The 15,625-nt window shown below is 48.9% G+C and overlaps 4 protein-coding genes across 4 annotated transcripts in view; 3 read left to right on the top strand and 1 right to left on the bottom strand.

Annotated features, from left to right (window-relative positions):
• Positions 1-423: 423 nt before the first annotated feature.
• On the top strand, positions 424-2,519 carry BP5553_10036 (Uncharacterized protein; the record flags this gene model as incomplete). Its single annotated transcript, XM_032018659.1, has 7 exons — positions 424-565; positions 653-830; positions 891-994; positions 1,048-1,200; positions 1,254-1,931; positions 1,987-2,330; positions 2,391-2,519. The coding sequence occupies 7 exons, from the start codon at positions 424-426 to the stop codon at positions 2,517-2,519; spliced, it is 1,728 nt and encodes a 575-aa protein (XP_031865067.1).
• A 4,238-nt stretch (positions 2,520-6,757) lies between these two features.
• BP5553_10037 (uncharacterized protein) lies at positions 6,758-9,574 on the top strand (the record flags this gene model as incomplete). Its single annotated transcript, XM_032018660.1, has 5 exons — positions 6,758-6,930; positions 6,991-8,237; positions 8,287-8,626; positions 8,681-8,739; positions 8,793-9,574. The coding sequence occupies 5 exons, from the start codon at positions 6,758-6,760 to the stop codon at positions 9,572-9,574; spliced, it is 2,601 nt and encodes an 866-aa protein (XP_031865068.1).
• A 1,038-nt stretch (positions 9,575-10,612) lies between these two features.
• BP5553_10038 (Uncharacterized protein) lies at positions 10,613-11,978 on the bottom strand (the record flags this gene model as incomplete). The annotated part of the gene is made up of 3 exons (XM_032018661.1): positions 10,613-10,970; positions 11,037-11,341; positions 11,394-11,978. 3 exons carry the CDS (start codon positions 11,976-11,978, stop codon positions 10,613-10,615), a joined length of 1,248 nt encoding a protein of 415 aa, XP_031865069.1.
• An 860-nt stretch (positions 11,979-12,838) lies between these two features.
• The window catches only part of BP5553_10039 (uncharacterized protein), a gene marked incomplete at both ends in the record, with an annotated part of 3,338 nt that continues 551 nt past the window's right edge, over positions 12,839-15,625 (top strand). The window contains 3 exons of the mRNA XM_032018662.1: positions 12,839-13,472; positions 13,530-13,580; positions 13,651-15,575. Coding sequence (XP_031865070.1) covers positions 12,839-13,472; positions 13,530-13,580; positions 13,651-15,575 — 2,610 coding nt within the window. The remainder of the gene's footprint in view (positions 13,473-13,529; positions 13,581-13,650; positions 15,576-15,625) is intronic.

Here is a 15,625-nt window from a genome sequence, read left to right on the forward strand (position 1 = left end):
AATGAAATCGACCTAAGTCCACGCAGAGCAAACATAACTTGCCTACAGCCTCGAAGCCTTGTGTGCTAGCTTATAATATCTCCGTAACCAATCGGCATTTGCATCGGGGTGCCATCGGGATATATCCGGGAATATTGTTATGCCCGCGGACCGGAACCAATCGGAGGCTCAACACCTCTCGGGGGCAATAAAACGCTCGATTGCGAAAAGTTGCAATAGTCGATCTGGGCGAGGACTAGAGCAGTCCAACAAGGGCGATAATGGACAAGCCTCAATCACATCATCTGTCGAGGCCGTTATACGTGCAAATACAGCACTAATACAATCATCAAAAACTACCTGGGTCAACAACATATAACCTCTAGTGTCCCTGCGACATCTCCACGATGGGTCTCTCGACATCTGCAGCAATCTATACGAACCATGACAGAGGCACCACCACCATCAGGGAACTCTTCGGTCTGCGGGAGGATTAAGCATGTTCTGGAGCTTCCCCCCGCGGCGGGCGAGCTGAACTCGGAACCGGATCATTGGAAGAATAGAGATCTGATTCCTCTCCCTCCCAGTACTTTATCCTTCCTCATATATCAGTCGTCAACCCCGGACAATTGCTCTTTTTGACAGCCAGGTCTAACATGTTTCCTCGGGGTAGATCGTAGGATTTGGAAAGATGTCGATTTTATCGGCTTGTGGAGTACCGTCTTCTTGACTACCTTCGGGTGGCAAGCTACGGCGTCTTTGCTAGCTCTTGGCCTCAACATCTGGCAAGCTGTTTTGTGTAACTTCATCGCAAGGCTCTTTCAGGTTGTGTTTGTGCTGAGCATGGGATGGTAAGTCTTTTAGTCTCTTTTCTAAATGGCTTGTTTCGCCGTTGCTGATGGTATGAATAGGCCTGGTGGAGTGTGGCATATTGGGTACTCGGTCAGCTCGAGGTATGCCTTTGGAGTGTTCGGCGGCTTCGTGCCACTCGTGCTTCGCATCGGACTTTGTACTGGTGAGTTATTTCGTCATGACTCGTAGATCTCCAAGATACTCATTCTATGATAGTTTGGTATGGTGTTCAGGCCTTTACTGGAGGGCAGCTGCTTGGTGTGATCTTATCCACGATCTTCCCAACATACCACAACATGAAGAATACGCTACCGGCATCTGCATCGATGACGACAAAGCAATTCGTTGGATATGTAATTTACAACATAAGTAAGTAGTGTTATGTTCTAACTTAGCGTGAACCTGGAACTAACCATTCATAGTTGTCCTCCCATTGCTATATATCCAACCAGAAAAACTAAGAAAACCATTCCGCTACACCATGATACTGAGCGGCCTCTCTATCATCGGACTCTCCGTCGGCCTCTTAGCAGGTGCCAAAGGCCCTGGTGACCTCGCAAGTATTGCATCGAACAGCGCACACGGCTCTAAACTCGGCTGGGGTTTCGTCCAAGGTATAAGCGTCATCCTCGGCAGCGGCGTAGTGGGAATGTCCAGCCAGAGCGACTTCTCTAGATTCGCACGCCGGCCCGGAGACCAAGTCCTAGGTCAAACCCTCGCCGTGATGGTATTCGGCAACATTGTCCCAGTACTCGGACTCCTCGGCACAGCAGCTGCCTCGAAGATGTACGGGGACGTAGCTGAACTCGGCCTCTGGAACCCTCCTAACATCCTTGAACTATGGCTCGATCAGCAATACGACAATCCCAAGATCCGAGCCGCTGCATTTTTTGCGGCCGTTGGATTTCTGGCTAGTATCATTGCGCTGAACTCGATTGAGAATGGCGTTTCGGGCGGGATGGATGTGGCGGGTTTGGCTCCGAAATATATCAGCATCAGACGGGGATCGTATATCCTGGCTGCTCTATCCGTTGTGATCCAGCCGTGGCAGATCATTGCGAAAGCATCTGTATTCACGAGTGTAATCTCGAGTTTTGGCAGTACTTACTTCAGTCCGCTTCCACACCCCAATTCAGTGTTCTAACTTCCATCTAGGCATCCTCTTCCCCTTAATGGGAGTCTTCACAGCAGACTACTTCCTCATCCGAAGCAAGAAGCTTAAGCTTGAAGATCTGTACACCGCAAACTCAGACAGTATCTACTGGTTCAACGGGGGTTTCAACTGGCGATCATTCGCAGCCTGGACCCTAGGCTTTGGGTTCTCTGTCCCCGGACTGGTAGCCGTGGACCCAAAATACACAGACATAATCCCAGCTGGATTTCTCCACTTCTTTTACCTATCGTTCATTGCTGGGTACCTGATCTCGTTCACCACGCACTGGCTTTTCAGCACAGTCTTCCAGCCCCGAGGGCTCGGTGAGACGGATCGACTTGACTCGGTAAGTTATGCTCTTTCCTCACGCAGGTTTGGTTCTGTATACTAATGCGAGATTTGATAGTTTGGTACCTTTACACCTGACGAAGCTGAGAAACTGGGCATTGAGATACCGCTTGCAAGTGAGCAAACGTCTTTTGATGAAACTGTAGGGAAGGAGGCTTCGGAGACCCATTCCTCTGTAATAGTTTAAGAGGAAGAGGGGGTGTGTTGATTATTTTGTTATAAGTACTTAGATATAGTTTTTAAATTTTAATATCAAGCGCATGCTTTGGCTGTTCATATTCTACCTCACCTACGGGGTTCTCATGGTTTTTACAACGCTCGCCCTTAAGCTTTAATAAAACATAGAAACATTTGATTATACGAGAATTATCAGTTTCATTCCCCCTTTGTCTACTTGTGAATTTCGGATAGGTGCAAATTAAGGAACTTATCGTGTAGGGGGTAATTGAGGTGAGCATGAAGTAGATGCATGTATCATACCGCTCTTACTCGGCGGGGGTATACATAAAGATACATGTGGCCTCGGCTACCTACCGCATCATCCTCCAATTGACCAAAGATCGTCTACTTTCACTCAGGTGCAAACGGACGGGCGAATCTACAGGTGCAAGAACCCGCGTTGTCCTGGCTGACTGGCCTCTTTTAGCTACACAGCGCAAGAAGCGCCTGTATCTCCAGCGCCATATGTTTCCATTTTCGCGACCCTTTTGCGCAAGCGAGCAATATAGTGAGGTGCAATAAGTTTGAACACACCGCTTAGTAGCGTTCCGATACTTACCATTCCCCTGGCAGAAATCACTTCAACATAATCAGCCTGGTGATCCAAAATTCAGCTCCTATTGATACGTCACATTGGATTGTTTGGTGTGGATAGTGGAATAATTGATAGTTGGCTCATGGGTATTTATCGGGATTAAGCGCTTCAGATGGAATTGCAGTTGCACAAATAGGGATCATTAGTTAGCAGTTCTTTTGCTTTCATCATTATAGTTATCATTGCTATTTTAGCTACCAGGTCCTTGCCATCCTGGACCTTTCTCTCTCTTACACCAATCAATCCACACCCTTACTTTTCATCAAGACCCATTGACTCCTAATTACACTCCTAATTTTCTGGTACCTCGAACCAGAAGGGAGATCCCTCCGTCAGGATCTACCGATTGGGTCTCAAATTACCCTTCTGTCGCGTGTCGCACACTGTTACAGTGTCGCGTCGTGCGCGACTACACTTCAAATCAACCCTCGCCATTCAAGGCATCAACTTCAACCAATCAAGGTCATCAACCTCCATCAAGATACATCAAACGATAATCAAAAGTCATCGAATCCATCAGGTACCTACGGCGCATTCTTGGGTGACTTTGGTGCCATGCAATCTAGATGGCGTAAATATCTCAATTTCGATCAGATATTTATACAACTTGAATACCTCAATTTCGGTGAGATATTCAAACAACTTGAATACCCCAATTCTAGTGAGATATTTATCTTACTTACTTTCAGGGCGGTAGTATTCAAAATACGCACCTCAGCTGCCCTGAAGCAACCACACTGGCCAGGGGGGGGGGGGGGGGGGGGGGTTCAAACTTATTGCACCTCACCTTACGAAGTAGCTTCACTGATATTCTCTACGTCCTTTTGAAGTATTACTTACTAAGGTCTGTTGAGCGAACAATAATAAACCACAGGTTACTCCAAAACGAACAAGACACAGAGGCACCCGTTACGAACGACTGCCAATAATACCTGAGTCTCCAGCCGACCCTGAAGCGCCTGTCACGTCGGAGCTATATCTCGAGAACGGAGAAATGGACTGCCAGTTATACGTCAAAACTGAGCATATATTCGATGCATCCATCGGTCGCACTACTCCGCATATATAGTTTCCACCGGAAAAGCACGCCGTTCGACACACGCCTCACACAGAAAAGTTACTAGTATCCTGCGAAGGAATTTGGTCTCGAAGGATATAAACTTGGGTTCCAACCCCATTGCTTGACGAGGGACTCGGAGGACGTAGAGTTGATCGTGGTGGTGTAGTGATTTGCGCGCATTGCCAAGGCCGTGCTTGGGGCAAAGCGCGCGCATGTGTTTTCCTTCCCATTTCGAGATAATCTATGGCGCTCTCGAGGGAGTCTTGAGACACTGTGACAATTAGGTGACATTTGCCACTCACCTGATGCTTGGCATATTGATTCGTGCGGCTAGGTACATGCCTTGCCTTTCCTTAGGGTCTTCTTCTGTCTGTGTTTATATTCCGACTTTAAGGATCTAGGTGCGGGGTGCATCTTGGATTCTTGCAGGTTGCAGCTGGCTGCATATATAGGCGCCAACGATGCACATACAGTGCTGTAGCTAGCTCATGTGGATTTGGAAGAAAAGGGAGAGGTCTCAGGTTTATTTCCAAGACCAGCCGGCTACCTCGTCTAACTCCCTCTGACGCGACTGGAGCTGAAGAGATGGCCTCTTCCTTCAAACAGGCCTGGGACAACCAAGACCAGCCGCCAACTCCTCTGACGCGACTGGCGCGACTGAAGCCGAAGAGATGAGCTCCTCTAACCATGCCTGGGGAACCCCGTGATAGCAGTCCCGCCCGTGACAACAATCTACCCCGTGACAGCAATCTTATCTGGGACAACGATCTTATCCCTGACAGCAAGCGGAGGAGTTGATGGAGACAGTCTCGGAAGTCGATCTCGCATCCATCTGGATTTCGATGAATAGAAACAGATCGGGGTGCTCACAGTTTGGATGGTACGAGGTTTACGTATCAAGAAGAAGTGGTTGCGGAGAGGTGGTTGTGGGTGTCAGATCGACGGCTTAGCTGTCTGGTCGAGTAGTAATGATACTGTGTGGCTGGCTGCAGGGTTGAGACATTGAAAGGCCGGGAGGGAGCAGCGCAGCGCCACAGCGCAAAAGCACCAACGGAGAAAGCAGAGCGGGACTCATATTGAAGCTACTGTTTTAATACTCCGTGGTACGTACGTGTTGGTGGTGCCCTTTACGGAGTATTCTGCGATGGTGTTTGTGCTGCGATATGGGTGTGTAGTAGGGTAGTGCTGGGTGATGTCATTTGAGCACCTCATATGTACTACTGTACTCGAGTACCGGGAATAATAAATACATCCAAGACTGGGAGAACTCTATCTGCTACCTGGGACTGCGCTTTACTGCGCTTTACCGGGAGGCGAAAAGCACACACCCCGGGCGGTGTGTTTGTTGTTGTTGTTAAATAACTTGGTGTTGTTCCAGCCCAGATTTATTCGTGCGTGTGCAAGCATCAAGCCTCCAGCATCCAAGCATCAAGCTTCAGCTGGACAGGGGGGAGCAATCAGGATCCGCGACAGAGATTGCCGAAGGAGAGCGTAGTGCGCCGCCTAGGAGAATAGGAGGAATAGGAAGTGGGCGAGGGAGAATTTATTCACATGTGTCCGCATCTGTGTGAAGTAAAGAGTTTTCACTTATGGCTCTTGCTCTTGCTCGGCTGGAGATACCATCGCGGTGCTTAATACTTTTGTTTTACAGTAGTAAGGTTCTTAGGAGTTGTAGCAAGAGGTCTCATAACAACCGTCGTGGGATGATCTCATTTGCCCAGTTCCAGGGGCTGCTTTTATGCTTTCTGTGCCTGGCCCGACGCTGTAGTTCCCCCGCTGCTCCTCCACTTGCCGCCAACCACGGCTACGAGCGTATGGACAGACATTTGCTAGACATCTACGAAGTACGAAGTAACTAATAGACCATTCTCTATTGTGCTCAGCTATCAATTGCCCATTGCAGCTTCCATCATGAACCAATGTCTCAACTCCCCAGCATAATTCCCATCCTCGCCCATTCCGCGTCCGCGGTGGCCACCGATCTGCGCGCAATGTCTCTGCTGCAGCGTATCGTCACCGCCCGGGGGCCGGCAGCTGGGCAGCGGGGGTTTGCCAGCGATCGCCCCCAGGAAGCTCCTGAAATTCCCTGCTTTGGAGCACATCTAATCAGCTTCTAAGCTTCCCACTCGCTGGAACCACCGCCATATACAGGGCCTGTATCGTGGTTCGATAGAGTGCGCGTACTGTACCTCTGTAGGGGGTTTTATCGAACCCACTACTCCACCACCAACCCAAACTTGCTGGGTCTGCCACGGCCATAGCTTGGCTAGACGAGCGCCCCAAAAAATAAATCATTGCATTCATGTACAACGGAGATTCCCCTTCCCCCCTCTCGTCGAGCTACTACTACTGCATGTCTGTGCCACTGTGTTCTGTTTCTGTTTCTGTTTTTTCCCCCTCCTCTTCCTCTTCAACACCACAACGAGAGGACGATCGAGACCAGCGAGGCCCATCGCATAGCATAACAACAACCGCCGCATAAGAGAGCTACCTCGAGCTCCAGTACGACGTTCGAGTCGTCCGTTCGTGGCCCCTCGCTCCATAGCCCACCATGTCCAACCAAATAGACAAGAACGATCCGGGCACCTCGCTGTCTGGCTTGGTTGCGACGCTCGCCCCGACCGCGCTCATCGCTGGAATCTATGTCGTCGCGTTCCTGATCCTGCGAAAATCCCATCGTCGGTTTTATGCTCCCAGAACATACCTGGGTAGTTTACGCGAGGAGTATGTTGACACAGACAACACCAACCCCATCAAACAATAACTCATACTGACTTGTCCCAGGGAGCGCTCCGCGCCTCTTCCCAATGGCCTCTTCAATTGGATCGGGCCCTTCTGGAAGATCCCCGATACGTATGCCCTTCAACACCAGTCCATCGATGCCTATCTCTTCCTCCGCTTCCTACGTATGACCGTGGTTATCATGTTCGTCGGCGCCTGCATTACATGGCCCGTCTTGTTCCCGGTTAACGCGACCGGTGGAGGGACAGGAGGACAACTTAATTTGCTGTCCATGACCAATATCGATAAGGACAAGTCCGGTGGGAAATATCGATACTTTGCCCATTGTTTCTGCGGATGGATTTACTTCGGATTCGTGCTTCTCCTGGTCACCCGCGAGAGCATCTTCTATATCAACCTCCGCCAGGCCTATCTTATGTCGCCCGCATATGCCAACCGCATCTCGGCCAGGACAGTCCTCTTTACCTGTGTCCCAAAGCCGTACCTTAACGAGGCAAGACTTCGAAAGGTCTTTGGCAGCGCTGTACGACGGATTTGGATCGTTCGTGACTCCACCAAGGTCGACAAGATCGTGGAAGAGCGCGATACCGTGGCCTACAAATTGGAGGCTGCTGAGGTCAAACTGGTCAGGCTCGCAAATGGGGAAAGATTAAAGGCGGCCAAGAAAGCTGGCGCCGCTGCTGAAGATGCGCCGGTAGAAGCCCCTGTGGATGGAGATGCCGAGTCCGGTTCTCTGGCGGCCCGCTGGATTCCTATCAAGAAGAGACCAGCCCATAAACTTGGAAAATTCGGTTTATACGGTGAAAAAGTTGACACCATCGATTGGTCGCGTACGCAGCTGGAGAAATTGGTTCCGGAAACTGAAGCCGCCCAAGCCACCTACCGTGCTGGCGAGACCGACACCGTTGGAGGTGTTTTTATCGAATTCGCCCAACAGTCCGATGCACAAGCTGCCTACCAAACTTTGTCCCATCATCAGGCCCTTCACATGTCCCCTCGATATATCGGTGTCAATCCAAACGAGGTGGTCTGGAAGTCCCTGAAAATCTCTTGGTGGCAAAGAGTGGTCCGCAGAATCTTGGTCCTTGGTTTCATTACCGCATTGATTGTCTTCTGGGCAATCCCCGTTGCTGTCGTCGGTGCTATCTCCAATGTCGCATACCTTGAGACAATCTCTTGGCTTACTTGGTTGACCAAGATTCCCGATGTTATCATGGGAGTTGTCACCGGTCTTCTCCCATCTGTTGCACTTTCAATCCTCATGTCCCTTGTTCCAGTCATCATGAGACGTGAGTTTTCCCCCTCACCAAATCCAAATCAGTAACTAATGCGAATCAGTCTGCGCCCGTCTTTCTGGCGAAGTCTCCCTGGCCCGGGTTGAGCTCTTCACACAAAATGCGTACTTTGTCTTCCAGGTCGTGCAAGTCTTCCTAGTGGTGACGCTGGCCTCGTCAGCCTCTTCTATTGTCAAGCAGATCATCGACAAGCCTACAGGCATCACTGCGCTGCTAGCGGAGCGTCTGCCCACAGTATCCAACTTCTACATCTCCTACTTCATCGTTCAAGGATTAACCATTGCGTCTGGGGTCCTTTCCCAGGTCGTTGGGTTTGTGATTTTCGGGCTATTGTACAAGTTCATGGCCGGCACGCCAAGAAAGATGTATGCTAAGTGGTCCAAGTAAGTATCTTAATATCCCGTTGCTCCACTTAAGCCGGATACTAATCCATCTAGCCTGAGCGCCATCTCTTGGGGAAGCACCCTTCCGGTATTCACCAACATTGCTGTCATTGGTGAGTATACGGCTTCAACTTCCTGTCACCTGACCATCTTCTAACTATCACAGGTATCACCTATTCATGCATCGCTCCTCTGGTTCTCGGATTTGCAACCATTGGCATGTCCCTATTCTACATCGCCTTCCGTTACAATATCCTCTTTGTGACCGACTGCCAAATCGACACCAAGGGCCTCATCTACCCCCGCGCCCTACAACAGCTCCTCACAGGTGTCTACATCGCCGAGATTTGCCTCATCGGTCTATTCGGTATCTCAGGCGCCATCGGACCCCTTGTATTGATGGTTATCTTCCTCGTCTTCACCGTCCTCTACCACTTCTCCCTCAACTCCGCCCTCGACCCTCTCCTATACAACCTCCCTAAATCCCTCGACGCCGAAGAAGAGTGGCTCCGCGAAGGCCTAGAAGCAGGAATCTCCCAAGACGGAGCCATCAACGAGAAAGACGGCGGAGCCGTCACCGACGGCGTCGTCTCCCCCTCAGCAGCCGCAGTCAAGAAGCCCAACTTCATCTCCAAATTCTTCAAGCCACACATCTACGCCGACTACGCCACCCTCCGCCGCCTCGCCCCCAACGGCCCCATCGACCCTGACAACCTGTACGAGGAAACGGTCGCCGAGAACGCCTACCTCCCCCCCTCGGTAGCGAGCGAGGTGCCCTTACTCTGGATCCCCAGAGATGAGATGGGAGTCAGCGCCCAGGAGATCGCGCATACCAGCAAAGTCATCCCCATCACAGACGATGGCTGCACGCTCGACGAGAAGAACAAGCTTATCTGGGATGAGGAGGGCGCGCGGCCTCCTCTGTGGAGCCCCAAGGTGGATTACTAAATCTCCTCACTCTCACTCCACGCACCTGTCACTCACTCAGTATCTCGCATTCCGTGGTTATACTAGCATAGCGATAGAAGGATTCTTTACTTCTCTTTTGTCGCTCCTCGGCGTATTATTGTTGTTGATTGTTGATGATTGTTGGATTAGGGGGCGCAGTGAAGCCCGGGGGGTGATGGAAGTTATGGATTGTTATGTAGGCTGGTAAGGTTAGGTAGGTAGGTAGATGTATACCCCTGAGTCGCAGTATGTGTAATGCAGTCAGTTCAGTTAATACTCGATAATGAAAATCTTAATATTATACAACGATTTCAGCTATTTCTATCTTTCCGCAACGAGAAGTATTCTATAAAAAAACTATATCTGATCTCTACCGTGCGCCTAAACTAGCGTTTGGCGTACTTGGTATAAAAAAAAATTAATATCTGGGGTTTTGGGGTTGATGGTCAGTTATACTTCCCCCGTTATTCAATTATTGGGTTAAAGAGGAGAAAATAGCTAACAAAACTCTCGTAGTGCTAAACTATACTCGAATGCCAACAACATCTCCTCAAAGACAGGCTGTCAGGCTGTCTAGCCGAAACGAGTTAACTCCCGGGCGTATAGCGAGTTGTGGTAGGCACTCTTCCTTTGGCTTCGAGATGCTAGAGCGAGGGGGTGTGGTCGAATAGCCTGGTAAAGTTCAAATCATATTTAAAGATTGCTCCGATGATGTTTTTGGAAATACGAGATGGGCGGTCTTGAAGGTCGGGCGAAGACGGATTTTCTTAAATTCTTGAGTGGCGGCGGAGGGGGGAAGCTCCACCACCGACCACTTAAGGGGATGGTTTCTGACCGAGGTATGCTTCTAAATCAAATTCCATATGAATGAGACACTATAACAGAGATGTAGGGAAAACCTCGTGCGGAAAGAGACAACGTTTGTCCGTCAGGGGCACATTTCATCAGGGGTGCTACTCGACCCGATAGGTTTTTTGTTTTCCTCTTTTACTTTGGTGGTCGTGGAAACCAAGACGGATAGATCAACACAAACTTCAATTATTCGAACTCTTTCTCAGAAAGGCGAGCAGCACACTCCTCCCTATATGCCTTTAGTTGCATCATCTTCATCCGCGTAAATGGCTCCATCTCCGCACGCGTCTCGTCGTCAAGCAACTCAACCCCAGCACCGTCTTCGTCTTTATATAACATATTCCAATAGACGACGTCGATATCCAAGCTCTTCCTCGCCGCATAATTAAACCAGAACCGCCCAGTCTTCCATGAGTCACGCATCCGGGAAGAAAGACGTGGCTCCTCGGATTGCCCTATTAATGCTGACTTCGCCTCTATTCGCTCTAACGCTCGCAGGAACTGCTCTAACTTAGGCACATAGCGGGCTAAGAATTCTTCTATACTATAGCGTTCAAGCCACATATCAGGCCCTAGTAATAGCAGTCACCAAGGCGGGTCGTACACGAACTGGGCTGGCACAGTGTTTGTAAACTCAAAATCAAGCACGGCGGTGATACGGAGGGTTTCTGGGTTGACGAGCATATTCGAGGGTTGCATATCGTCGCAGAAGATTTTGAATGGACCGGCGTCATTAATACAGTACTTTGGGATAAGCTGTGCAAACCGATGACGGGCGATAAACCGCCTCTGAGCGTCTTCTGCATCGTCGGCGAGATTCCGCTGGGTTTGAAGGTGGATTAGGTGCTGGCTTGCAACTGACCTAAACGCTTGCACGGTCAAGCGGCGTAGTACGAAATTGATCGATAGGGTAGCCTGTAGAAGTTGCTAACTCGTTCATATTATATGTTAGGGGTCTTCCGGTAACAGACCATGTATTTAAAGCGTGGTCCTTTGAGATAGCTCTGATACGGGTAAAATCAAGCCGAGAAATTTGAAGTATATAATCAGCAAGTTGATTATAAATAGTATCGGGCATTAGGCTATCGATATCTGGATTTAGAATCACGTCCTCTTGATCGTCTGTCGTTGGTTGCTTTAGGATAGTTGATAAACGCGTTCCATCGATAAAATCCATAATGATAAATGGCCCAAGCTGCTGTGGGCTCTCCTCCGTCAAACCCCAGCTGAGTACACGAGGGAGAGGAATGGTGGAATGTTGGCTGAGGTACTCTATAAACCGCACCTCGTTCGTAACCTTTTCGGCCCTCCACGTTGTGTGTCCCGGTTTTGCAAACCGAATAAGAGCGCTCTGTCGTCTATCGCCGAAGCCGATGCGGGGGCTCAGGTTGAATGAGCCCTTCAAGAAACCAATGAACTCTCCGGCTCCACCTCCATCCAGGACACCATCCACAAAAGCCACGATATCATCTTTTGCGTCGATGACCTTGCGCAGCCAAGCCCTGCATTCATCATCACCGTTGGCCTCAGCAATCCCATCGTAGACTGTCATTTTTATCCAGCGTTTAGCTGACTGATGCGATGGCTGAATGAGAATGGGGATGCAAGCTGGACAAGGCGACTCCAAAGGTGGCAGACTAGACTGGCCGTAAGTTGGGAAAGCGAGAAAGCGAGAAAAGGCTTATACACAGGAAGATCAAGCGCGCCTTTGCGAATTCTAATAAGAGGATGAACAGCATAGTCAGCCTTGCGTTTATCGTAAGAATCGCGACAAGGACAGTGGTGGTTACACACACACCTTTACCATGCAATTCTCGATTTACCTTTTGCTATTATATGAATCGATAGGCGCCGTCGCCATGAGTTCCACCTGTTGGGGGCCAAAGTGCTTACTTGGTACAGGTACTTATAATTCTGAAACGCATGATAGCCTATTCTTGGGAAGCAATTCATGAGGCTACAAAGTATATTGCGCGCGCTTCGACTCGGTTATTCATTGGGTAGTTGCTTTTGTGCATGGTGAAGTATCAGTTTGACCTCTGGCAGACCTGCACAGGTCTCCCTCAGGCAAGCCACCACATGCAGCTCTCAGCCTCGAACGTTGGCATCTCCGGTCCACAGTAGTCGCCCAACTTCCGTCCTCTGAGCCTCCAACACCTCATCGACGACCCAACCTCTCCACCTCTCACTAACGCATGAAGCACAAGGAGACGACTCTCCCCACTTCTCTCAACCTATGTTCCGGACGAAAAGTGACTGATATTGTTCCCCTCTCAAGTTTCAACACTTTCCATTGTTAACAGCTTATTTTAGCACTACCTGTAAGGGCGCCCATCCAATTCTCGTCTTGGTTAATGTTAATTAGAACTATCTAGCACATATAGGATTTAAGCTCCTTCAAGCAACCACGCCATGTCGGGCGCCGAGGCTAGTATAGTCTTGGGAGTGATTTCATCAATCATTACCATTGTCGATAAGACTAAGCAAGTCTATGAGGCCGCAAACAATGTGCAAGGCCTACCTGAAGCTTTTCGCGAGGTTGCAGGTCGGCTTCCAATCGTAAACAATATCTTGGACTCAGCAAAGCAGCATATTGAGAATGGAGATGTTAATGAAGATTCGTGTAAGGGTGTAAAGGACGTTGTTGTGGCTTGTGAGGAGAAGGCCAAGAAGCTGGATAGACTTTTCCACAAGACTATCCCTGAAAATGATTCGCCCCTCCTTGAGCGATACTATATGGCAGTCAAGGCGCTTGGGAAAGGAAATACGGTTGAGAATTTGATGAAGGGGATACTGGAAAATGTGCACCTCTTGGCTTGCGAGCGTGGCATGAAGACGGCAACCAAGGCTCAGCTGGAGCAGGTTTCCCTGGCTATTAAAGAAGTGTCGGCGGGAGAACCTTCAGTGCCGGAACACCTATTTGAAGAGACCGACCGTTTCACGGCAATCAATTTTGGCTCCGGCACCCAAAACAATGCCCAGGGGGAATACATTGCTCAGGGCGACGCGAAACAATACAACATTGGTAGTGGCACTATGAACTTCGGTAAAGACTGAACCGTCGGGATACTGAAGATTTTATTTTTAACGAATATTTTCCTAGGATCGAATAATACTGTTCAAAATATCTCTATTTCACATGAGCGCCAATCACGTAAGTGCTAATGCTCTCTGATATATTTCGCCAATGTGCTTGATAAATGCTAAGTAATACAATTTAAAAGGCCCGGAAGAGGACGAATGCTTACAGGCTCTCTTTCTAACAAATCCACTTGACGACCGGCAGAAGCTCATAAACGCAAAGGGGTCAAGAGTTGACGGGACATGCGAATGGATCAAGACGAACAAAGCATATACTTCATGGCTTAATTCTCATTCGCAGCTATTATGGATATCCGGCCTTCCTGGCAAGGGAAAAACAATGCTCGCTATTTTCCTTGCTAAAGAGCTCGAGCGAACCGCCAACACGATGCTGCTGCAATACTTCTGCGATAACAATGACGAAAAGCGTAATACAGCTGTCGCTATTATTAGAGGACTGATTTTCCAGCTTCTACAACTCCAGCCGAAATTGTTTGATTACATCCTACCAAGCTTCAAAATTCAGCAGGCATCTCTCTTTACTAGCACGTCATTTGAAACGCTCTGGAGAATTTTCGAGGCTATGGTTCGTGACCCGGTCATTGGTACCATGTACTGCGTTCTGGATGGCCTCGACGAATGCGACGAAGATTCGTTAGAAGTCCTTTTAAATAAACTTAAGGGTCTATTATCGACAGAGTCCAGCGAATCTTCAGCCTGCCATCTCAACTTGATCATCGTCAGCCGTGATATTCCAGATTTTATACCTGAGATACTATCAAGCTTTCCTCGCATTCAATTAGATACTGAGGTCAACGGCGATATCCGCTTATTTATTGAGGCCAAGGTCGATGAGCTCTCTGCACACAGACAATACCCGGAGCCACTACGTGTACACGTGAAAAAGGTATTCCAGAAACGCGCGCAAGGCACATTTCTCTGGGTAGGGATTGTAGCCCGCCAGTTGCGGAAATATAGAGCGACTGAAGTCGAAAATACGTTGGAGCTTTTCCCATCAGGGCTAGAAGAATTGTACGGTCGTATGCTACTTCAGATTGATGAAAATCGACGAGAAATTGTCGCTAGGATATTACGCTGGGTTGTCATGGCTGTTCGCCCCCTGACGCTGTCAGAGCTGAGTGTTGCGCTTGACGTTACGCCAACTGCTACGTTCACTCGCGAGGAAGTGATGAGAGACCAAGTGTTGCACTGCCAACCCTTCCTAACGGTCAAAGAAGAGAATAACGAAGAATATGGAGAATATGAAGAATATAACGAAGAATATGACGAAGAATATGAAGAACATTACGACGAATATAAAGAAGGTGGCGACAAAGTCGGCTTTATCCATCAATCCGCTAAGGACTACCTTTTGCGACAAACTCCTGATCTAAATCTCAAGCTAGAGTTTTTCCGTGTCAGAGAAGAGGTTGGGAACCTTGATATTGCAAGAAAATGTTTCGCCTACCTACAAGATGGTGCCTTTACAAACGGGAAAGTCAATCTTTGGCGGGATACTGCTCATTTGAAAGCCTTCCCATTGCTTTCGTATGCTGCATTTCACTGGTTTGAGCATGCACAATCCCTAGCTCGCTTAGAAGACATTTTCGATTTGTCACTCCCATTCTACCAAAATGAATCTCGAATCCGTCAATCTTGGCTAGAGACATATTGTTCATTGGATGCGTTTATGAGCCTCCCCGATTTGTTTCCGCTATTGCATTTGGCTTCGTATTTCGGTATAGTTCCGCTTGCTCAAAATATTCTTCGTGGGGGATATTGGAGAAATAGCGCAAGTCGGCAATCTTATGTAAATCAAAAAAACTTGAAAGGGAACTCGGCACTATTCGTAGCGGCTTTACGCGGGCATGAAGTCATCGTACAGTTGCTTCTAGAGAACGGGGCGGATATCGAGGCTGGTGCAGGGAACGTTCTACAAATAGCTGCATTGGAAGGGCACCAGGCTGTGGTACAGTTACTTCTCCAGAAGGGGGTGGACGTCAATGCTTTGTGTAACCATGGCGAGACGGCGCTACATAGAGTGGCTTGGAGCGGGGATACAGCTATAGTACAGTTACTTCTCGAGAAGGGGGCGGACGTCAACGCTTCATATAACTA

The sequence above is a fragment of the Venustampulla echinocandica genome (genome assembly GCF_003357145.1).
Source record: "Venustampulla echinocandica strain BP 5553 chromosome Unknown scaffold_13, whole genome shotgun sequence".
NCBI lineage: Eukaryota > Fungi > Ascomycota > Leotiomycetes > Helotiales > Pleuroascaceae > Venustampulla > Venustampulla echinocandica.